Consider the following 24,000-nt stretch of genomic DNA (forward strand, 5'->3'; position numbering starts at 1 on the left):
AGATGTGATTTGGGTGAAGAGCGCTGGTGTGTGTCTAACATGGAGTGTGGGTTACTGCCAGCTGTGCACGGCTGAGCCTGGCTGATGTGCGTGTGCATGTGCATGCGCGTGCGCGTGCGTGTGTGTGTGTGTGTGTGTGTGTGTGTGTGTGCGTGCGTATGTGCGCTGTATAATGAGTCCAATCTGCCGCAGATGCAGGCGCAGAGAGATGGAGTCACCGTGCGAGATGCCTCACCACCTCATACAGTGTGCGCCGGATGCTGCTCTGCCACGCTGGAAGTGGCTACGTTGTTACCGTGGTTACTCACACCGCCATGGCCCTAAGGCGTGTCTGTCTGCTGGGCTGAGGCTTTGTTGGAAGGAAGAAAGTGTGTATGGTCTGCGCATGTGTGGGTGTGTGTGTCTACATCTGTGCGTGTGTGAGGCAGCAGGAGGGGAGTTGTTTTGAGACCACGTGGCTGAGCTTTTATAGCTTGCTGGAGAGGAGAGGAGAAAGGATAGGAAAAGGAAGTAGAAGATGGGAGAGGGGAGGAGAGGAGAAGAGAAGACTGAAGGGGATGAGGAAAGAGGAGAAAGCATGAGAGGGGAAGAAAAGGGAGAGGAGAGCAGGCAAGAGGAGAAGGGAGGGAGGGAGGGATTAGAGGAGAAGAAGACGGGAGGGTAGACGGAAGTAGAGAGGAGGAAAGGGGCTTTGCACGGAGGGGCACTGAGGACAAAGACTGGGGGAAAAGTGATGCTACATCTGTCTGCTTTGTTTTGATACAGGAGTTTGACTCCTCATGTAACGCTGCATTCTTTTTAGCTCTAGGCTAGTATTTGGTGTGTTCTGGCTGAAGCACCGTTGTGGAGAATGATATTTGAAAATGACCCTGGTGGTCACTTTCACTCTAGATATGTGACACACTGTAACTGTCTTTGTTCTTGCTACTGTGTCTGATTTTTAACCCCCCTGCTGTCCAGACAGACGGACACACACACACACACACACACACACACGCACACGCACACACACACACACACACACACACACACACACACACACACACACACACACACACACGCACACGCACACACACACACACACACACACACAGTTCCTTTGTGTGATCTGAGAACAGGAGGGGAGTCTGGCTGTTCATTGGAGGAGGTTACTGTATGAGGTTAATCGGTCATCACAGACACAAAATGCAATAGTCTGCTAGCTGCTATCTGATTACAGCTTTCCTGCTCTGCTTCTTGCAGAACCACTGCTACTCTCTTCCAAGATGTACTGGACAGTATAACACCTTTGACATGTGTTATTTCTGACAGATTTTAAAGGTTGCATGTAAACCCCTTCCCATGCCTTGTAACCTTCTGGTTTGTTTTTGAAAGCGGCAGATGGGTAAAAAAATGGTAACCAGATTTCTGTTTTATTACATATTTGACACAATCCACACATCGTCCTCAGTCGCAAATCATGGCTAATGGCTAATAGTAACATTTTACAGTCATAAACATTATTTGTGTTTTGTTATGTTATTATAAAAAAAATGCTTGCTTTGTTCTGCTTTATTTGGCTGTAGTGTGTTTTTGTGATCTTTTACGCGTTTGAATAAAGAACCAGCAAATTCAACATGAAACTCCAGTCAAAAGCACAAAAAAGCAGCAAAATAACAAAAAAAGAGCATGACAAAAGACAGATCATCATACCAATGACACATGGCTAAGTGGACAGCAACAGAGCATTGTTATTTGATTTCTAGTAGTAGACCTCTGCTCAATTTTACGGTCATGGGCAATCACCTCCAGGTCTTTTTCACTGCTTGCACTGACTGAGCTGGGTGCTGTTTGTCTGGCTGCATCTGTCAGGGTGGAGGGCGGTCTGAAGCCCCAGGCCAAAACCGTATGCAAAGGGGGTGCAGACCGTATACAGTCAGGGCCAATTGAAGTCTTTGGCTGGCCCCAGACAAAAGTCATCTAAAAGTGCGTCCTACCCAATGCGTACAATGTGGCGAGGACCCACTTTCTGGGGTGCCTGTCTCCCAGGGCCCGGGACAACTGACCCCTTTGTCCCCCCCTGTCGGCTTTCCTGCATACAGTTTAAGCTTACTGCACACAGAGTTAGCTGCAGATCTACTACAAGCTTGGGTGTGGTGGTGTTTTGAGTGTAGTGCTAAATTCTTGTATTTGCATACCAGCCCGGATCAGCTGGCTACGTGTTGCGTGTCTTTCTGGTCTGGGTCTCTTGTTGGGGCTTACAGTACAGCTTGCAGGCTTGGGTCGGGTGTGGTGCCTGCTAGCGTTCCGTTTGCATAGGAGTCCCATGTAGCTTACCTAACTGCCTTTCCGATCTGTTTTGTGGAAGATTTTGCGCACCGTGTCAGCTCTAGATGTAGGCTTAGTTTGAGATCTACTAGCTTACAGAAATGAGGGGGATTTTTGAGCTTTGAGTACTAAATTCTGGCATTTAGGCTATATAGCAGTCCTGAGCAGCGTAGACTGCTAGCTGAGCTGACTTGCTTTGCTTGCATGAAAGGGGAGAAGGCTGATGGATAGAGAGAAGGATAGAAAGCTGAGTCTCCCCTGAGTCTGCACTCGGACACACATCAGCAGTGTCATCAGAGGGGTGGGACGGCCGCCTCTCTGGGCGAACAGACAGTACCAGCAGCAATACAGTAGGGACTGTGGGCCGTGTGGGCTGTGTCAGACTCTGAGGGCCTGTGCCAGGCCTTCACATATCCAGGCAGACACTGTAGGTGTAGGGGACCAGGCCAACAGCAAAACAGTCAGGCAGAGAATTGTATATGAGAGTGAGATAAAGCAGGCAGGTTCTTTTCCGGTATCCACTTTACGTCGGGTGAACGTCCCTTTAGGAGACCTTCGATTAGGAGACCTTCGGAGTCTTGAGGTAGAGAATAAATGGAGTCCCCTTAGCGCCGTAGATGGCGGTAGCGCACGTCTTGTGCAAACACCACGAAAAGAGAAGAAGAAGGAGGGACAACGCCACCTTAGGAGACCAAATTTTGAGCACACACTTTTGCATTGAGTGGGCGTGTTTCGATTCCTCTTATTATATATCCAACCTCTTTGAGTCAGGGTTATGGGCTCAGCTCTGTTAGGCTGTGTCAGACTGAGGGCTGTGTCAGGTTTTTACACATTCAGGTAGACAGTGCAGGGAAATGGTTCCCAAACTGGAGGCGGTTGAGGACGTACTGCAGGGGCCCGCGGAGAGAAGGGACTGTTTGCATATGAATATGTGCTTTCATATAACCAGTCCATCAATTGGTTGTAACCATACTCACTTGATTGGTTAATCAATGTATTTCCTTTCTCAATTAATTTCGGCAGGGATTTTGGTTTTGAAATATGGGAGGTGGGTTTCTCGAAAACATTCTTGGGCCCAAAAGGGATTCTCATCTGAAAAAGTTTGGGAACCACTGCTGTAGGAGCAGTCTCAAGAGGGATCCCCGAAGATGCTGAAGATGGACAGAGCTCTAAGGAGAGCTGTGCTTTAAACCTCACTACAGGCATGTTTTTAACAGCTAAGGTTTATTTTTGCTTAGCTTAGTGGAGTTCTGTGTGTGGACTGGAGCGAGTAATGACACCTGTTCGTGTTGAGGTGGTTATTTTAGGGTTGTTCTGAACGTGCATGATTTTTGTTGGACTGTTTCTTTCTATGGATGACCCAGATTTTTTTTGAAGAGACAAATTCGGAAGAGCACAATAAGTATGAGGAGGCCAAGACATTGGACTTCATTGAAAAGTAGTAATATTTCAAGCTAAGGCCCGACCGATATATCGGGCCGATATTTAGCATTTCTGGGATATCGGTATCGGCCATACTTTCAATAAATTTCCACCGATAAATTTGTATATGTGTCAGATTCAAACCAATGCAGTTCTGGGGTGCTACCTTGCTACTAAAAAGGCACACCAAGTATGATTGAAATCCGGGCCGGTCGGGTCCCAAAGTGTCTGATTTCACGTGAAATGACCCATATGCTGGAATGGGAAAAGGGCCATGTGCATTCTGGTGGCCCTGAAAATGAACAACAAATCCATTTGATAACTCTGGCACTATACATGAAGTTTTATAGAGGTTTTACCCTTACAATAATGCATGCAGAGGCAGAGCAGAGCACCTTGGTTTTCCAGCTGAATTAACTACCATAATACCTTCCAAAGAACAATCTTTCATTTGTTTCTTTACCTGGATTACCACATTTTGTTACACAATATTCATTCATGTCGATAATCTAATTTAATTTCTTTCTGAATCTTATTTTGTGTAGCTGAATCCCATGCTGGCATTATTAGCCTGGAATGTTGATATGGTTGGTGACTGCTTTTAAATGGATCATTCAGATGGACAGGGGTCGCAAACTCAGCAGACCCCGGAATATATTGCATTACATCCACACCTAGACACAGGCTAACACCATGCATACAGCCTTTTATTGGTCTATAACACTGTTGTGAACGCTTGAAATTGTATGTTTCCCAAGCCAGCATCCCACAACTCATTTGGAATGATTGCTGTTCTGCATCATGATTTTCTTTTTATCAATTTATATTGGATTACGGACTAATATTCTTTACTGTACTCCTGGACAGAGTGTTTCATCACACAGTACTGCTTTTCTCTTGACCAGCGTTTGTTGATTAGGCTACAAAGTGACACAAAGAAAATATTTTGATCTTTTTTTTAAAGATGCTTGGCACCTTTCGCCTTTCCGCCATATCTTGCTACGCATCAGCGGGCAAGCTGAGCTGTCTTGACAGTGACACAGAATGCTATTTGTCTGGCGGCCATTGTCTGCTCGCCTATTAGCCGTCTCTTCCTCATTCATGCGTTTCCTCCCAGAGGAGGTCATGGCTGCCTCCTGCCTCCTGCCACGTCCTGCGTCCCTCATTGCATTTCTCCCCCCCTTCTTCTCCTGTACTGCTTTGCCAGCTGCCGCCTCTGGTGAGGACTGTCTATTGCATTTTCCTCACCTCACCTTACCTCGCTCTTCCTGCCTCTGCCCCTGATCCAGTTCCTTGTTCTGCTAGCACCTCCGTCACTGTTACTAATTACTGTAGAGTAGAACATTATTTTGGACCAACTACTGTTTGCTAGGCCTACACTAATAGATGCCGTGCAGTGCTTAACTCAAGGTTATTGAATAGCCTTTGAGTAGAATGACTGTGGGGGAAAAGTTGTAACTTACACATTTTTCCTCATGTCATTACAGTGTTAGGGACTTGGCCTCTTTGATGGTTGTAGATTGAAGTATAACATCAGCATGATTACAGTATTAATACGCTTAATGGGAATTCTGAAATATAATAGTATGGCTTTACAATACTGTACAATAATGTAATACAATATAATGCAATGAAATTAAGTATCTAAGCCACTACACACACATTATGCAGCACTGCGTTATTTGCTCAGACTGCAGAATTCATTCTCAAACTCGTGCCCATTCTAAACTGGTGACTTGAACTGTGCCTGGTGGACGGGATTACGATGACTGTGGTGGTCTAAACTTATTATTAGGCTGGTTAGGTGCCTTGCTTCACAGACCACAATGCCATCTTCTCCTCTCCATACTATTTTACAAAGGGTAATATTTGTAATAGGCCACTAGTTGCTTGTCTTGAACTTCCTTTCACAGACTACAGTACCTTTATTTTGTTTCCAGGAAGTTGACAGTGTTGCTATTTTGAAAGGGTAGTCTTTTCTCTTGTCTTGTATTGACAGTAAGCCTGCCCTGCTCTTTTCATTAAATGTCTATGTCAAGACCTCTGCCAAAAGGAAGGCAGTGTACTGTGTAGGCTTTTATCGCACACAATGGACTATAAACAATAAACTACAGACAATAGCCATTAAAGTACAGTATTTGGTGTTGTGTGAAAGACGTATGCTGCATCTCACTTGTGCTCTTCAGTCTTCATGTTTCAGTGTGTATGGTGTATTAGTTACGCACTGAGACATAGTGCCCCTAAGTGCACAAGTGCACCATTTGAGATCCAGCAATAGTGTGTACGTGACGTGTGCGTCTGCTCAGCTTGAGTTTGGAGTCGGGAGTGTGTAGACTGGCGTGTTGAATCCCTCTTCCATGGTGTAGCTTAGGCTAGTTTATTAGCCGTATGCCTCCAGTCCCGCACTATTGTAAATCCTCTTTGCCCGCCTGGCTAGTCCCCAAGTAGTGATTTACAAGAGATTAACAAGCAAGTCCACCACGTCTCCCCTCTCTGTTGGCCGCCCCGCCCAGAAATGTGCAGTCACATGACCCATGATGAGAGCAGAAGAAGAAGAAGCGTGTCACGTCAAAGAATGGACACGGAGGAAGGAGCGGGATGCGATGACCAAACAGAAAGTAAGAGAGGAGACGTAATATAATAGGCCCTGTCCCATTGCAACCACTTCCACTTTTTGACACGAACACTCTGCAATTTCACATGGACCCACGAAAGCATTAGTGTTTCCCAATACTTTCAGGAGCAAGGGGAACAGTTAAAATCCCTTGAAACTTCCCATTGAATCCCAGGGTGGGAACCCCACTACAAACTGAGTGGAAAATGAAAGGCAGAGGAGAAAACCGCATTTAGACTTAATCAGACATGTAGGATGCATACAAAGGATGGGGCAGAGAAGACTAAGGGGTGAAGTGATCAAGTGCAGGCTTAGCTTAGCCTAGCTAGGTGGCAATGAGCAATGGATAATAAGTTAACCACTGACTGGCACCAGCATTGGCTTTTTCCGATTCCAGGGCCTTTGCTGAATGGACACATTTCTTTCTGTTTCCTGAACCAAAGCAGCTTCTGTGTGACCTCAGTGCTCCCTCTCTGGCACAGGCTCTGGTGCTGGCTGATGCACTGCTGTGTGTGTGCGTGTGTGTGTATGTGTGTGTGTGTGTGTGTGTGTGTGTGCGTGTGTGTGTATGTGTGTGTGTGTGAATGGATGAATGAATGAATGGAAGTGGCCTACAGTACTCTAACTGTAAACAAAGGTTTCCCACTCTCCCTCTGCTGCCTCCTCTGGTGGAATCGTAGTATTGCAGGTGTGGTATTGTGATTTCATGAGGAACACACACCCACAGCATTTAGTATTGGTGTTGACTCTGTCTCCTGTGTACCAGCAGGGAACTGATTTATGTTGAAGGACTTAAAGGACACTTTTAAAGGGCACAACTGGTGATTGCGACAAGCCATGTAATCACAAAATCAGCTGTCAATTCGTAAATTGCTGGTTGCAGAGAGCTGAATGACGTTCACAATCACATCAGTCTTGATAACCCTCTTCTTTTTCTCTCCTTTCTGTCCCATCCCTCCCTCCCCCCAACCAGGTCCTGCTCTGCCCCCCTTCCCCCGCTGGCGTCTGGTTGCGATGGAGAACTCGTCGGTGGCGTCCGCCTCGTCGGAGGCGGGCAGCACGCGCTCGCAGGAGATCGAGGAGCTGGAGCGCTTCATCGACTCCTACGTGCTGGAGTACCAGGTGCAGGGGCTGCTGGGGGACAAGGGCGAGGCCGTCACCGATGGGGACAAGACGCAAGTGTCCCAGGTAAGCATAAGGTCACGTTTACATTACACCGGAGCAGTCACGGTGCAGTCGAGAAACAAAATGGTACAGAATCAGTGTCTCGTTCTATAGTACTCCACTTACTAGTACAGGATACATGCTACTGAGGTATGCCGTTACCGTACCCAAGAATTAGTTACCTGCCAAAGTGGCTTGTGAAAGTAAAATTGTTACTAGCCAAGGCCAAGTTTCAGCCATTTTTGGCCGGTTGGCAGGTGCCAATGTCAAACCCGGCTTCATATATGTGAGTATGCAACACAAGGGGTTCCCAAACTTTACCATGACAAGGCCCACACCATTAGATTTCAGCCATGGCCCCACACTTTGAAAACCACTGTGCAGCACTACTGCTTGACTCTATACAGCACCCTACATAGGTCGGAGTAAATAGTGCACTATATCAGTGTTTCCCAACCAGGGGTACGTGTACCACTAGGGGTACGTGAGCACACCTCAAGGGGTATGCGAAAAAATGTAATAATAACAAATATATTGAGTGTAGTCACATTGGGATAGAGGAACAGAGCCTGAATGGGGGTACTCATCATATGAAAAAGTTGCTAAGGGGGTACGCAGGACAAAAAAGGTTGGGAAGCACTGACTGCACTATATCATGAGCAAGTGAAAATGTTTGATTTGGAGAAAGTACACCACACACACCAATCAATGTGCTCCCATACGAAAATGTTAAATCACTGTTTCAGGCATACACATTTGCTTCATATGAGTGCTGTTTTCATTTCATCCAGTGTCTTATTCACTAAAGACACATGTGTGGGCTATAATATTGTGTATTTTTCTCACTCTTTCGAATGTCTTCTGCTATGCTGTTCCACTTTTGCTGTGTCCTCTTATTAGAGAGCTGTACTGAAGAAAAAAAATGCTGCTGTTGCATTTGTGGGGCATTGGCCTATTTAACGTGTTGTATGTGCACATTTCGCCACGCACACCATCTTGCATTATTTACGAGTACTGTATGGCACAGATTAACGATTCATGATGACAATCAATGACCTGACAGGAAGGTCAGACATAATGCTATCATAGTAAACGCTTCTGGCTGGTGTTGAAGTACTAAATCACTGTATTTTGTCAGAACAAATTGATGTCATTACAATATTTAATTACATAACTACTGTATATTATTGCTCAATGTTAACATCTGAGTGGTATTTTAGTAGGATCTAAATCTGTGCTTTATTCATTCTAAACTGGCGAATGCGTAGATATCATTCTCTACTACATGTACCTGGGATTACGTCATGTTCTGTTTTTGTCAGGATGACATGACAATGTTGTATTCGGTTGCATAATCACCAAATCCTGTTTTATCCACTGCCAATGCAAATAGACACATTTTAAGTCATACAAAGCTGTGTCATGGGACTCAACTTTGGGTGGGCCGCCATATGTCCATTTTTTTTTATCCGTTGACGACATCATGCTTTTCTACTAAAAAACACATTCACACTGTCAGCAATGATGTAGCATTAACCAGGTTCCCAGGTTACGCAGGTTCAAGTCCAGCTCTCGCTCTCTCTCTCTCTCTCTCTCTCTCTCTCTCTCTCTGTCTCTCTCTCTTTCTCGCTCTCTTTTTTTCGTATAAAAGCAGAAGCCCGTAAAATAAAATGTTAACAGAATGCAAGTAGATTCATAACGTGAGGAAAATTGCAAATGCGTTGATTCGACCAATACTGGATGTTGACAATTTTGAAATACAAGGCCATGTACAGTGACACAAACATGCAAAGGATGAAAATCAAATGTTCTGTTGTAAGCTACAGTTTGAAAGTGCAATGTAGAGGCATTGCATGTGCTAGTTAGCACACAGCAGCCTTTGCAAGTGGGGCTGAGATAGCATCTGGTATTTGACGAGACGGCTCCGCTCAGCTCAGCTCCGCACCGCTCTGGGTTATCTGGGCCCCGGCCTCCTCAAACATGTGACGCAAATGTCACAGGGCAGCATGTTCTCAGATGTTCTTCGAGGAAAGCTTCAGATGTCTGTATGAAAAAACTACTGTATTTTTGTTTTTTGAAACATAAGCTAGGCACATGTGATACTTTAGATGTGTCGTGTTAATGAATGCGCAAATCTGAGACAACAGCTTGGCACTTTCACAGTTGGGCTACATATTTGGGCGTGCCTTCGTGTTCTTTGTGTGTGTTTCTCATTTACAGTATTTCTCCATGGTGGGCATTAGATTGTGCGAAATCAACCCTGTCAACACAGAGGCTTAATGAGGGTTCAGTAACATCATAACTGTCCACTGTTGCAGCTTTCACCATGTCATTTTTTTGTTATTCACGTGTTTTTTGTCTATGTTTTGCCTGTGTGTTCTCCACAGTGGACGGAGGACTGCAGTGATAAAATAGATGGCAGCTGGTCATCCTCGCGGGGGAGAGCTTCATCCAAACCAGTAAGTCAAGACCCCCTACGCTAGCCCTACCCCCACCCCGACCAACCCCCACTCCAGCCTGCCACACCCCAAAGTACCACACCCCAATCTTCCTATCCCGACCCCAACCTTCAACTTAACCCACCACACCAACCACATGACCAACCCTAGCCCCATCCCCCCAAAGTGCCACACCCCAATCCTATCCACACCCCCAGCGTACCACATCTTGACGCCTTTACCATCTGACCAACCCTACCCCCCCACACCAGCCTGCTACATCCCAGCCTTCCGACCTCCACACCAACCCTTCCCGCCCCCAACCCATCTTGCTACATCCCAACTCTCCTTCTCCCACCCCAACCTACAACTTTTCACAGCCCCACGCCCATTCCAACGTAACAAACTGCCGCCCCTAGGGTACCACACACCAACCCTACCCCCACACTCAACATACCACATCCCAACTGTCCATCCCCCCCAACACCACCGCCACCACCTTCAATGTACACTTACCCCATCTCTACCCTCACAATAACGTCACTCCCACACTGAAGCTGTCACCTACCATCTCTACCCACAGCCCAACACTGCCATGCCATCCTAACCTACACACACCCGAACCTTCAACTTACCCCAGCCCCACCCCACCCCACTCCAATGTACCACACACCAATCTTACCCACACCCCAACATGCCACACCATCACAGCTGTACTTCCATCCTATCCTGCAGTATTCTGACACCAGAACCTCCGTTTTGTACAAGGAAGCATGTCTGTGAAGATTCTCATTCAACCAGCTGATGTTATTCAAAGGAATTTAAGTTTTAAGGAATTGGACTTGGTTTTGGCGGGCTTGGAAAAAATAAGTTGTGGAAAAGGAACTCTAGTCACCTTCATTCCTTGGTTGTTTTCATTTTCTGCCCCATACACCACTTAGCAAGTTTCATTATGTTTTCAAAAAGTACACCACAGTCAAATAAACAGTGATAATTTCAGATGTGCTTGTCTGAGAAGATCCTGTCAAAGCCTGTGCTCACACAGCCCAATCTCTATGTTTGATGTGTTGCCTCTGTTTAGTGTGTGCCAAATAGACCATGTCCTGTAGCAAGCACATGTATTGATTTGCTTTTAGTTGATTGGATCATGGATTTACCTTGGTGAGATGCATTTGTCCCAGTTGTTTAGTGCGTGCGTGTGTGCGTGTGTGTGTGTGTGTGTGTGTGTGTGTGTGTATATATGTGTGTCTGTGTCTGTGTCTGTGTCTGTGTGTGCGTGTGCGTGTGTGTGCGCGTGCGCGTGCGGGTGTGTGCGTGTGCGGGTGTGTGCGCGTGCGCGTGCGGGTGTGTGCGCGTGCAGGTGTGTGGGGGTGCGGGTGCGGGTGTGTGCGGGTGCGGGTGTGTGCGTGTGTGCGTGTGTGGGCGTGCGGGTGTGTGGGGGTGCGGGTGCGGGTGTGTGCGGGTGCGGGTGTGTGCGTGTGTGCGTGTGTGCGGGCGGGCGGGCGCGCTTTCAGAAGAGCCTTTCAGTAATGGTATAGGTCAGAGGTTACAGTCTCCCTTTCTATGAGCTCTACTGTATTGTCATCTGACCTCATTTAACCTCTGTAGTGTAGATAAGCTAAACTAAGCATGCGTGTCCACAGTCAGTGTGCGTATAGCTGCTTGAACAAGGCAAGAAATTCAAAGCAAACGACCAAAGTCTGTAAGGAAGATAATACATGTACGCTCCCGTAGAAAGAATCTTTACATCTGATGAGGGTCATACAAACATGCTGTACATTACGTCCATCTGATTTTGAAGGGCGTATGTCGTTTTTTCCACCAGAGCATATATGGTGTTACAGACTGTTTGTTTGCTCATAGCACCTGTTTACATTATGTTACATTACATAACATTTCATTTAGCAGACGCTTTTCACATACATTGCATACAGTCCCATTCAGCATCTGATAAAGTTTTGTGGGCTGTAGCTGGCCAACTCCAATCATTTTATGACCAGCATCTTTTTATGTATCAGCCTGGAGCTGTTTGCCACCTTCTCCGCCATCTGTGAGGGTGTTGTGGATTTTACTTTTTAATAAATGAGCAGTGAATCTGGTCTTATGTTTACAAGCTTTTACTGGTTGTTTATCGTCTCTCCTGCATTGCCCGTTACATTACACGTTCACGTTTATAACATTTATCAATGCAGAATGCACAGTTTAATAGGAAAGAGAAAGGGGTTGCGTTACTGAAGGAAATGTGTTTTTGGTCAAAATGGACAATCTGAATGTTTACAGCACAAATGGCTTTCTCTCATTTAGTTTTTCTCCATCCATCCATCCATCCATCCATCCATCCATCCATCCATCCATCCATCCATCCATCCATCCATCCATCCATCCATCCATCCATCCATCCATCCATCCATCCATCCATCCATCCATCCATCCATCCATCCATCCATCCATCCATCCATCCATCCATCCATCCATCCATCCATCCATCCATCCATCCATCGCTGAAGATGCATTAACACACTTTCATGTTGTGCTTTGTCAGACCAGCTCTACCCCCCCCTGCTTTGGCCAGACCAGTCTGTAGCTCATCATATGTTAGGTTAGCTCTCCCACCCAAAATAGAGTTCCCCTGATGGCCTTCCCTTCTGCCCACCTCATGCTTCATTGAAGCTGGGTGGCGGGCCACACATGGGGTCGCATGATTGCTTAGCGGTGTGTGTGTGCGCGAGTGCGCGTGCGCGCGCGTGTGTGTGTGTGTGTGTGTGTGTGTATGTTTCAGTTGTGGCTGTCTGCCACAAGCCCACTCTTGGCAACCAGCGGTCAGACTGTACACATGCAGACGGTCCTGTGTGCGTGTGTGCGTGTGCGTGTGTGTGTGCGTGTGCGTGTGCGTGTGCGTGTGCGTGTGCGTGTGCGTGTGCGTGTGCGTGTGCGTGTGCGTGTGCGTGTGCGTGTGCGTGTGTGTGTGCGTGTGTGTGTGCGTGTGCGTGCGCGTGCGCGTGCGCGCGCGCGTGTGTGTGTGTGGTGGGGGTGTTTGTGTTTATCTGTGTGTGAGAGTGGTATGAATGCATGTCTGCATGTGTCTGCAGTGCCTTGTGGATGTGTTTGTGCAATCTCCATATGGGTTTAGATGCCTCTATGCGTCAGCTTAATTATTTGCATGTTTGTGTTCATTTGTTGTTATTTGCAATGTTAAAAGAACATTACCTTGCGTTAGCTCAGGTGTCTTTTTCGGGAAGTCTTTGTACTTGTGCTGATTTCGCATGGCACCTGCGGCTCTGTTTTTCCGCACAGTTAGCTTGGACCTGAGCGTTTTTGGCTAGTAGGATGGTATTATTGACTAGTGAGTGAAATCGGAGAATCGTATTTGAGAGTGAGATAAAGCAGGCGGGTTCTTTTCCGGTATCCACTTAACGTCGGGTGAACGCCCCTTTAGGAGACCTTCGATTAGGAGACCCTAAGAGTTTTGAGGTAGAGAATAAATGGAGTCCCCTTAGCGCTGTAGATGGCGGTAGCGCACGTCTTGTGCAAACACCACAAAGAGAGAAGAAGAAGGAGGGACAACGCATTTTGAGCACACACTTTTGCATTGAGTGGGCGTGTTTCGATTCCTCTTATTATATATCCAACCTCTTTAGTGAAATCCGGCCTCTTTGTCTTCTCGTCATTGCTTCTTCTTCTAGGGAACGTGAGGTAATGGCAATAACAATACAATTATATGATCTTTTTCTTGGTCTGAAATGCACCAGACAGCCATTGTGGAAATGTATCCTGCGGACTGAGTGTTTCGCAAGTTATTTATTCAATACATTTTGATCTAATTTTCTGCCAAAAAAGATACTTGTAGGTACCTGACGAAAGACACACTTTCTTTGACACTTTCTTTCTTTGACGAAAGAAACACTTTGACAATTTCACATGCAACCTATGCAGTATTTATAGTGTGCCAGATAGTTTAAGCTTTTGAGTTGTGACCATGAGTCTCTTTTCCCACTGATAAAGTTGTGGGCAAGGCACTTTATTGAAAATGTGAAAAAATATAGCATGTTTTGGTCAAAAAATACTTTTTTTTCATCTTTCTCTCATAAAGCTTCCAATATCTTCTGACTTCAACTCCATCTTCCACATTTCTGACGTATTACAGTAAATAAGTAGGCTAAGGCGCTCACTGTCAAGTTGGAACACATTTTCCACAGTAGGCCTCAGTAATCTTTGGTATGTCATTTAGATACTGTCTGCTGGCATGATGTTATCTATTTGGATAGTAGCCAGGGATGACCAATGCTGTTTGTGTTTGGGTTTCAGGGCAAGGAGTTGAAGTGGTGAGCATCACTTTAAATGAAATATCATGACCCAATCAGAGATTGTGACACACACACACACACACACACACACACACACACACACACACACACACACACACACACACACACACACACACACACACACACACACACACACACACACACACACACACACACACACACACACACACACACACACACACACACACACACACACACACACACACACACACACACGCACACGGCTATTGTCTATTAACAACACCAGGGCTAGTGTGCATTCACACCTTTCTCATTTGTTCACAGAAAAATAGGTGTGGTCAGGTGTCATGTAATTACAGATAGAGGTGGTTTTCATTTTTGTTTTTCTGGTGGGCCAGCATCGGTGAAATCACACCTTCAACATACTTGCCTGTCAGTCAGCATGCCAGCCTGTCAGACAGCATGTCTGTCTGTCTGTCTGTGGTGTCTCTCTGTCTGTGTTGTCATTGTTGCGCTTTCTATGCTGTCTGCCATTGCCTGTAACCTATTCCCCTGTCAGTCAAGCCTGTGTAGAGGCCTGTGAAAAACAAAATGGACCAAATTCAGAATCTTGAGTTTTTGTAACCTACAGTACTGTAAATAGTTTTCTTTCATGTAGTCCATCCATCCATCCATCCATCCATCCATCCATCCATCCATCCATCCATCCATCCATCCATCCATCCATCCATCCATCCATCCATCCATCCATCCATCCATCCATCCATCCATCCATCCATCCATCCATCCATCCATCCATCCATCCATCCATCCATCCATCCATCCATCCATCCATCCATCCATCCATCCATCCATCCATCCATCAGTCAAGCCTGTGCTAGGCAAAGAGGGCGAGAGGGAGAGAGACCTGGTATATGGAGAGAAAACAGCGCTTAAAAGATCAAGATGGGATTTTTGGACGGTTTTGTAAGCTAGCGTGAATTTGGTCAGGGAGATTAAATTACGTGATATATGGTATTGTCATGCAGCAATAGATGAGGGAGTATGAAAATGTACCGGTAATTCCTACTTGATTTCTACTAGTGGAGGACTCAAAATTATGGGTTTTGTTCATCCATTTTCATCCATGTATAGTGTCCATGTCCATCCATGTATGCATGCAATCAGCTCTTGGTCTTCATCTTTGTTACACAATGCCATGTCTTATGGTTGTAAGCTGGGATAGGGCTGAATAGATGCAAGTCACTCTTACTCAAGTAAAAAAACTATTCAACTCCTTTAGATAATGGAACAGATGTGTAAACCAATGTGCTGAAAGCTCTCAGCCTAGACGGTGGCCTTTCTTACCAACTAGTTCAAAACATGTTTTGGCATCTCAGACCCTTTCATGTGTGGGTTGACTGCAAATAAAAGGCATAATAACGTGTTAGAAGGGAGGGTACATCCAATGTATTATTCTTTAGTGAAATGTCTTGCTCTATACAGAGCAGCCTCTTTACAATGTACTGTCAGACTTCCTCTTCAGAACTCCACAGCCCTCTAGCGTTGCCCTTTGTGGAGCCTCATAGTGTGCAACGCTCCACCAGAGATTCTTTAAGTAAGTTCTCTCTACTCTCTCTGGTTCCACCAGTGGAATGTTGTGTCAGTCCTTGAAAAGGCTTTACTACCATAGTACTACACTAATGCGACGGTACACAGTCTTTAGTAAACACTGCAACTCCGTCATTGCCATTCTAGTAACAGCAGATTTATACCAGGGGGGCTTGTCTGAAGAGTCAGGCAGTGGCTTTCATTGGCTGTGGTCGGAAAGAGGAACTTGCGCCAGTCACATAGCCAGAGGCTCTACTACACTGTAGATGTAAGTGGGATTTCATCTGGGAAAAATACATAGAAATAGGGTCTTTCCAGTTCAGCACTTTAAGACTATTATATAGCCAGCATATATAATATGATGAGTCATCCGTAATCTAGTATCGTGCAATCCTGGATTGAGTTATTTTAGAGGCTCTTGTTCATGGTCTTGCCATGTACTCCACTTTCCCTTGTTCAGTGCCTGCCTTCTCTCCTGGCCTCCTCACATCCACTGCTGCCCCCCTTTCCTTTTCTCCGCGGAGAGGAGGAGGAGGAGGAGGAGGAGGAGGAGGAGGAGGAGGAGGAGGATGAAGAAACAGGGCTGGGTCTCTCTGAAGGATATCGGGTTTCATTGCAAACCACTGTGGAATGCTCTCAGAGAGGATCATGGGGCCAGGGCAAAAGTGTTAGGAAACCAGGGGGGTCTGGGCGGGCTGTGCTGGTCTGGTCCGGTCTGAGACGTTTGTCACTTTATTCAGCATGGCACAAAACAATATTATTATTTCTTTGTGTTCCTCCTGGACATTGACGGATAAAGAAATTCACTGAGGTGCGTGTGTGTGCGTGTGTGTGCGTGCGTGTGTGTGTGTGCGTGCATGTGTGTGTGTGTTCGCTCGCTACACTTTTTGGCAGGAATCCTTTGTGTAGTGATGTTTTTTTCAGAGGCAGCAGCGGGACCAAGAGTAGTGGTTGCTAGGGGTAACTGGCCTTGTCAGCAATGTGTGGGCTTTAGTTGCTGAAGGTCCTTTTTGGGCTACGGTATAGCTCTTGCACCGCTGCACAGCCTTTTTTAATTGTTTTTTTTAAGATGAAAAGTTTTTATTTTATCTTTCAAAAAAATGAAAGAGGCAGTGACACAAAAACAAACAAACAAACAAAGCAAAGCAACACAAGCAAACAAAGCAGACAAATACAGGCCTAGGACTCCAGCATCTCTCTTAAAAGGGAAGTCCACTATTTTGCTCATGCATTTCCCTTTCTGAGTTGTCTGCAATGTAATAGAGTGGTCCCTACCAATTTGTTGATGTTGTCTGCTGACTCTGTCACTTGGCTAATTTGGATTTGTCTCAACCGGCTTTAGAACGGCTGTCTACCAAAAGTGAATGTCCATATTTGTTCTTAAAACCATCCTAAAATTTTGTCTCACCAAATGGTTAGGGGGGTTCACTGGTATTCCCTAAAAAGGTTGAAAGCGAAATGTGACTTCTGTCATGTTTTATTTGGCATTATGTGAATGAAAGAAAAAAAGTAGTTACAAAATGCTAAATAAAGCCATATTTCTCTACAATATTGGTGAACACCACTGAGCACTTGGTGAGCTGCACATTCTTGTAAACAAATGTAGGGTGGCTTTAAGAACAGATATGAAAATGCCCATAGATAGCCATTCTAAAGCCGGTAGAGACGAAATCCAAATTAGTCAAATAATGGAGACAGCGACAAACATAAAAAAAACCTGTGTGGACAACGCAGAAAAGAGGCTAAATAGTGGACTTGCCCTTTAAAGAGTCAACAAGTTGATGATTAAACTCCCAACTCACCATATTGTCAATTGACAAGAACTCCCATCACAACACCTTTAGTACTGTATGACACTGGCCATGCTTCTGCCTGTCCTCTAAACTACAGCAATTCATCGCTATTAAGCTAGGAGAAGCAACAGTGTGTGGATGTCCTGTACAAATGATGTGTGGGGGAAGAAATCGTTTCGATTCTGAAATAGACCAATGTATCCATAATCAGTTATTGTGCATCAACAGACTCTCTCCGTTTTTCTCTCTCTCTCTCCCTCCCTCTCTCTCTCTCGCTCTCTCTCTCGCTCTCTCTCTCTCTCTCTCTCTCTCTCTGTATTCTGTCAAGTCTGTGTCTTTTTCTCTTTCCATTCCATCTCTTCCGTTTTACACATCTCTCTCTCTCTCTCTCTCTCTCTCTCTCTCTCTCTCTCTCTCTCTCTCTCTCTCTCTCTCTCTCTCTCTCTCTCCCTCTCTCCCCCCTCCTCTCTCTCTCCCTCTCTCCCTCTCTCTCTCTCTCTCTCTCTCTCTCTCTCTCTCTCTCTCTCTCTCTCTCTCCATCTCTCCAGGATGAGTGGGAGCACAGTAGTAATGGGAGCACGGGGTCGAGGCCCAGTTCTGGCTCGCGGCCCGGTTCGGGATCCAGATCAGGCAGCCGGGGAAGGAATAATCTGTTCAAAGGTCCTGCCAAGGTACCGTGCCACGCTCCAAACTCCTGCACCTCTTTTGCTCCTCTTTGCCCTGCTGACCCACTATTATGTATTGGATTTGAGTTTCTTTTCTCTGTTTTTGACTGAGCTATTGTCATAAAATACAAGAACTGTTCACCTCTGAGCTGAGATAAGATTAGCTTCTTCCACAGCTGTGTTTATTGCATCACTGCTCACCCGGAATTATGGGGGATTTCTTCTTTTTTTCAGTCCTATCATGGCAGAGGTATTGTTATTAAATACTACAGGAGCCATACAGAAACAGGGTTATTGTTTCCCTAAACATAAAGAAAAACACTGCAGGCCCAATGTCCGAAAAGTCTTTATTATTGGGATAAACCAAAGCATTACAGAAAATCACCAACACGTATTAGTTATTGATGCACGGAAAGATTGTTTACCTCTAAGCTAAACTAAGCTGAGCTACTTTCACAGCGGTGCACCGCCATTGGTGCATACGGGGTCAAGTCCAGTCAGGTGGTGTGAGGGTCTACTAGTCATGGGGTGTATTATGCCTGTCTGTTTCATAATGCTGATTATTAGTGTATAATAGACTTAAACTTCATGTCTAGACATTCCCAAATGTCTGCAATGCGGTTTGTAGAAGTACCTCTCTTACAGGCATGTGGACAATTATTTTACCGTATTTCTGCAGTTACAAAAACACTTCTTTTGACCTCTGAAATCAGCTTTGAAATCAGTTGTGATTTCAAAGTTGTGACTGTGTGCGGGGAAGCAGTTGTAACACAGTTAATGTTTTTCCTTTGCTGATTAGAATGGGAACCGAGAGGGCTCTTTGGACATCCTGGGCACAGACATCTGGGCGGCCAACACTCTGGATGGGTAAGATCCCCTTTTTTATCAGCAGAAGTTAGTAAGACTAGCACAACAATAAATAATAAATAAATAAAACAACAATAAAATATACATATAAAACACATCCCTGGCACCTATCTCCGGACGAGCATTGGCAAAATTACTATGCAGACAGAATACAAAAAACTGATAGATTTGCAGCCCTTTAATGCACACTGGAATGTTGTAATAGTCACTGAAAACCTACCCTAGTGCTACACCACCACCACCACTGACGGTGCCCTAGGCCTTATGTAATATATGGCCAATGCCATTCTGGTAAAAGTTAGCTTATAACAGGAGCGTTGTCTTTTTAAACTAAAACTTGTCCGCAGATTGGCCTATTTTGAAAAGTGCTTTCGCCTGCCTGTCCCTTCCTGCAGCAGCTGGCTGCCATTGTGATGATGACAAATGGGCATTGATTCATTGATCTGGTTCCTGTAGTCAGCCCCAATGCTCTAGCCTGTCAGTGAGATGGAAGACACTCACTGCAGCACGCACGCACACACACGCACATGCACAGTCACACACACACACACTCACGCACTCGTGCACACACACACACACACTCACGCACGTGTGCACACACACACACATACACACACACACGCACGCCTGCGCAAAGGCACGCACGTGCACACCCGCAGGCATGCACGCGTGTGCACGCACACACAGACACACTTTCACTCCAATAAACGATTGTATAAAAACTGCAATAAAGCTCTGCTCAGACCTAACCCAACCCTACCCTAAAATAACAAAACAAAACCATAACCTGACACTAAAGCAATGTTTTGCTATGACAAAAATAAAGCAAAACATTATTGTGCCTCATTGTCATGCCTGGGAGTTGCATTGGGCTCCCCGCCAATCACCTCTTATTCTATTTAGTGGGGACATTTGTGGCGCTGCATGTGCTCAAGCTACAAGTTTCAAGTTTCAAGTTTCAAGTTTATTTAGCCATATCAACAGTATAAAAATACAGTTGTTAGGAATGTTGCTTGGTGTGCTCACACAACAACACAAACAAAAGACACAAAACTGGGGAGGGGGTATGAAAGAAAAAACAGGGGGGTACACAGTATAAATAAACAGGGAATGGCATACAAAACATTGGAGACATAGAAAAGTGCAATGGAATATTTAAAGTGCATGGTATGTAAAGAACAGTAGTAGCATTGTGCAAAGTAACAAAGGAGGTAGGAAGGCCAGGTAGTGGAGTAGCTGTAAAGTGCTAGTGCGTATTTAAGTGTCGGATGGCTTGTGGGTAGGTACTGTCCCTAGAGCGTGTGGTTTTGCTTGGGATACTGCGGTACCTTTTCCCTGAAGGCAATAGTGTGAATAGGTGGTGTGCTGGGTGTGTAGGGTCAGAGGTGATGTTTTTGGCTTTCCTAGCAAGTCTGGTGTTGTAGAGTGAGGCTAAAGTGGGAAGACTGCGGCCAATGATTTTGGAGGCCCTGCGTACCACCCTCTCCAGATGTTGCTTTTCTTGGCTGGTGGAGCTACCATACCAGACCAAGATGGAGAAGGTGAGCACGCTTTCGATGGTGGCACTGTAAAAATGGATCATGCCTGCTTGGCTGACTCCAAATTTCCTCAGTTGTCGGAGGAAGTATAATCTTTGTTGGGCTTTTGAAATGATGAGACTGGTGTTCAGATTCCATGACAGGGACTGATGGATGGTGGTGCCTAGGAAACGGAAGGAGTCTACCCACTCCACTACCTGGCCATTAATGCAGATGGGGGTGTGCTGGCCTGCGCTTTTTCTGAAATCCACTATGAGTTCTTTAGTTTTGGATATGTTGAGAGTGAGATTGTTTACTGTGCACCACTGCACTAGATGTTCGACCTCATCGCGGTATGATGTTTCGTCTTTGTCGCGTATGAGGCCTATTACAGTGGTGTCGTCAGCAAATTTGTTTGACAGATGGGGAGTTGGATGTACAGCTTTTGGTGTATAGAGAGAATAACAGGGGTGACGATACACAGCCTTGTGGCGCGCCAGTGTTGAGGACCTTAGTAGATGAAATATTGTTTTGAATTTTAACACATTGTGTTCTGTTGGTCAGGAAGTTAAGCAGCCAGTGACAGAGTGATGGGTTGACATCAACGTATAGGCATACACACACACACACACACACACACAACACACAACACACAACACACAACACACAACACACAACACACAACACACAACACACAACACACAACACACAACACACACACACACACAACACACAACACACACACACCCTCAACCCAAACCAAGCACTGATGTAATCAGCTTAACTTTGGGGAAACCTGTCGGAAGAGAGAATTTCATATCTCCTTTTTTTCATATCTTTTTTTTTTATTATTTGTTTAGCACCCCACCAGACTGTACCTAGGCTGGTACAAACGTCGAGTAAAGTAGATGGGATTATTGTTGGTCTTGAGAGGATAACAGTAGATGTACGTTTGTACACAAAGGCATGTACTGTACTAGCCTGGGAGTACCCATGCTGCCTTGCACGTTCTTTTCGAACTGCTGGCTTGTGATTTAGTCTGGCGTCTGCCGCCAGACAAGTACTGTACAGGATTTAGGCCTCATATTTTGGAAGAGTAAGCCATTTTGTGATTAGGTGACAGATATCAGCCCAATGTTGCCAGGAATTTAGCATTACAGTAGGACCCATTTATACCTGATTTTCCCGTTCCTGCACCTACTTCCCTGAGGCTTCCAAGGTGTTTGGAACTGGACCTTGCCGAGAACAGTCACGTTGCAGTCAAGAAAACATAGTACAAAATCAGTGGTTCCTACTGTGCTGTAGTTTTTGTTGGCACCATACCTGATGTTCAAAGGTTGGATGCACCGCTGAAGCAAAAAATGAGAATTGTGACAATATTAAAGCATGTGGTGCTAATTTCGATGTTTTTTGTGTGTGCATATTTCGGTTTGTTTTCATTTTATTGTTGTGTGTCTGTTGTATGTCTTCTATTGTTCATGTCTGTTTGTCTTCTGTGAGCAGTGGAGCCACGTGGGATCTCCAGCCAGAGAAGTTGGACTTCTCCCAGTTCCACCGGAAGCCATACAGGGGGACACCAAAGCACCTTCCCCACATCGATCGCGAGGGGTAAGATCTTGCACTCTCTCTCGCTCTCTCCCTCTCTCTCTCCCTCTCTCTACCTTTCTCTCTCTCTCCCTCCCTTTCTTTCTCTCTATCTCTCTATTGCTCTCCGTCTATCCCTCTCTCTCAGTCCCCCCCCCCCCCCCCCACACACACACAGTACTGTAATATTTATTCACATCACACACACTAAAGCATAAAGCCTGCTGAAAGGTGTTTCTTTGTCTTAAGCTTACTCAGCAGTAGTTCTGTCATTGTGTTTGTCTGTGCACAGCGCACATTACACTACTACACATCTTTGATCTCGGACAACATTTTAAAGTCGAATATACAGTATTTGCATATAAGTGTTTGTTTTGTTCATTCTGAACCAGATGATTTACAGTAGAAATCATCCAAAATCTTCAAGCTGCTAAGATGTTTCTTTGAAAATATTTTGTTTGGGGCATTTTTGCCTTTATTCCGATAGGACGGTATGAGAGGCGACAGGAAGTGAGTGGGAGAGAGAGAAGGGGGAAGGAGGAGGATCGGCACATGACCCAGGCCGTAATCGAACCCGTCGGGTCTCCGGCGTAGTAACCCAGTGACCTACCCGTTAGACCACGGCAGGGCCAGCTGTTTCTTTTTTTTTTTTTTTTTTTACCATTCTGAAAGTCAGTGTGACATTGCAGGCTGCTGCAGCTTGTGTGAAATTCATCCCAGAAACCCATTATGGGACTGTGTACTTTGTATGCTGCGGACATCGTCCTTTGCTACACTCTCCCAACCACTTAGACACAGTATGGTCTCGTCCGGCAAAAAGATCCCCCGGCTGGACAGGACGTTTTCAGAGACAAGAATCAATGGATTGCCTCTCAAATGCCTGTCTGTAGCAGTGGGCAGAACCACAGGCATGCAGATCACAGAGTCTAACACGCTGGTGTAGCCTAATTTATAGAGTTTATTTTGTCATCGCTTTACATTTCAGGATATGAAACAACCAAGAATAGTTTGATTTTGCTGGATTGAGATAAAATTCTGTGTCTCACACCAGGCCGTTCAGGTCGTGGGCGAAACATTTTTCTTGGGTACTCTCTCCTTCAAAAGCAGAATCAGAAGAGGGCATGAGGGAATTCCTAGACAGCCCAACGATGCCTGATGATAACACTATAGTATCGGATGGTGTCAGTTTCACCGGTGCAAAATGCCTAAGGCTTCTCACTCGATTGGGTGTAGTAGGGTTGAGGAAGGAATGTTGGTGTCTGTCGGCCAATGGGATTAATGCCTTTGCCATGTAGAAACGGTTCTATGGCACTATGACCACACAAGGCCCAGCATTGTTCTGCACCAGGAAGCAATCGAGTAGAGGGCCTCTTTTGCTGCTACCACCACTACCACTACCACTGCAGGGCCGGCTCATGGCCGTGTCCCAAATGTCCACACTTTCACTATACAGCGTAGTGTGGTACAGCACATGGCTGTGCTACCCATGTAGTGCTCAAGTTAGGATTTGGATATCCAGCCTGGTCACACACAGCAGGGCCTGTAGCAGCAGCATCACAAGGTCTGATGATGTGTGTCCCACATGTTCACTGACTCGTTTGCTGCTATACAGTACAGCACTTTGTGTAGGGTATGCAGGTGTCTATTAAAGTGTTTTGCCTCCAGTTAGTGTTCTTTATAGTAATGACGTTTGTTCCAATGTTTGGGACCAGATAGTGTTCAATTTACAGTTGGTTGGGAAGTCGTTCACAGT

The 24,000-nt window shown here is 45.6% G+C and overlaps 1 protein-coding gene across 2 annotated transcripts in view; it reads left to right on the top strand.

Moving 5' to 3' along the window:
- The window catches only part of ctif (CBP80/20-dependent translation initiation factor), a 138,389-nt gene that overhangs the window by 19,459 nt on the left and 94,930 nt on the right, over positions 1 to 24,000 (top strand). For both annotated transcript variants that reach the window (XM_063210651.1, XM_063210652.1), the window contains exons 2-6: positions 7,317 to 7,531; positions 9,895 to 9,966; positions 18,163 to 18,285; positions 19,079 to 19,146; positions 22,167 to 22,271. In XM_063210651.1, the coding sequence (XP_063066721.1) occupies positions 7,358 to 7,531; positions 9,895 to 9,966; positions 18,163 to 18,285; positions 19,079 to 19,146; positions 22,167 to 22,271 (542 nt within the window). In that variant the 5' untranslated portion in view covers positions 7,317 to 7,357. The remainder of the gene's footprint in view (positions 1 to 7,316; positions 7,532 to 9,894; positions 9,967 to 18,162; positions 18,286 to 19,078; positions 19,147 to 22,166; positions 22,272 to 24,000) is intronic.

Source organism: Engraulis encrasicolus, chromosome 11 (assembly GCF_034702125.1).
Source record: "Engraulis encrasicolus isolate BLACKSEA-1 chromosome 11, IST_EnEncr_1.0, whole genome shotgun sequence".
Classification (NCBI taxonomy): domain Eukaryota; kingdom Metazoa; phylum Chordata; class Actinopteri; order Clupeiformes; family Engraulidae; genus Engraulis; species Engraulis encrasicolus.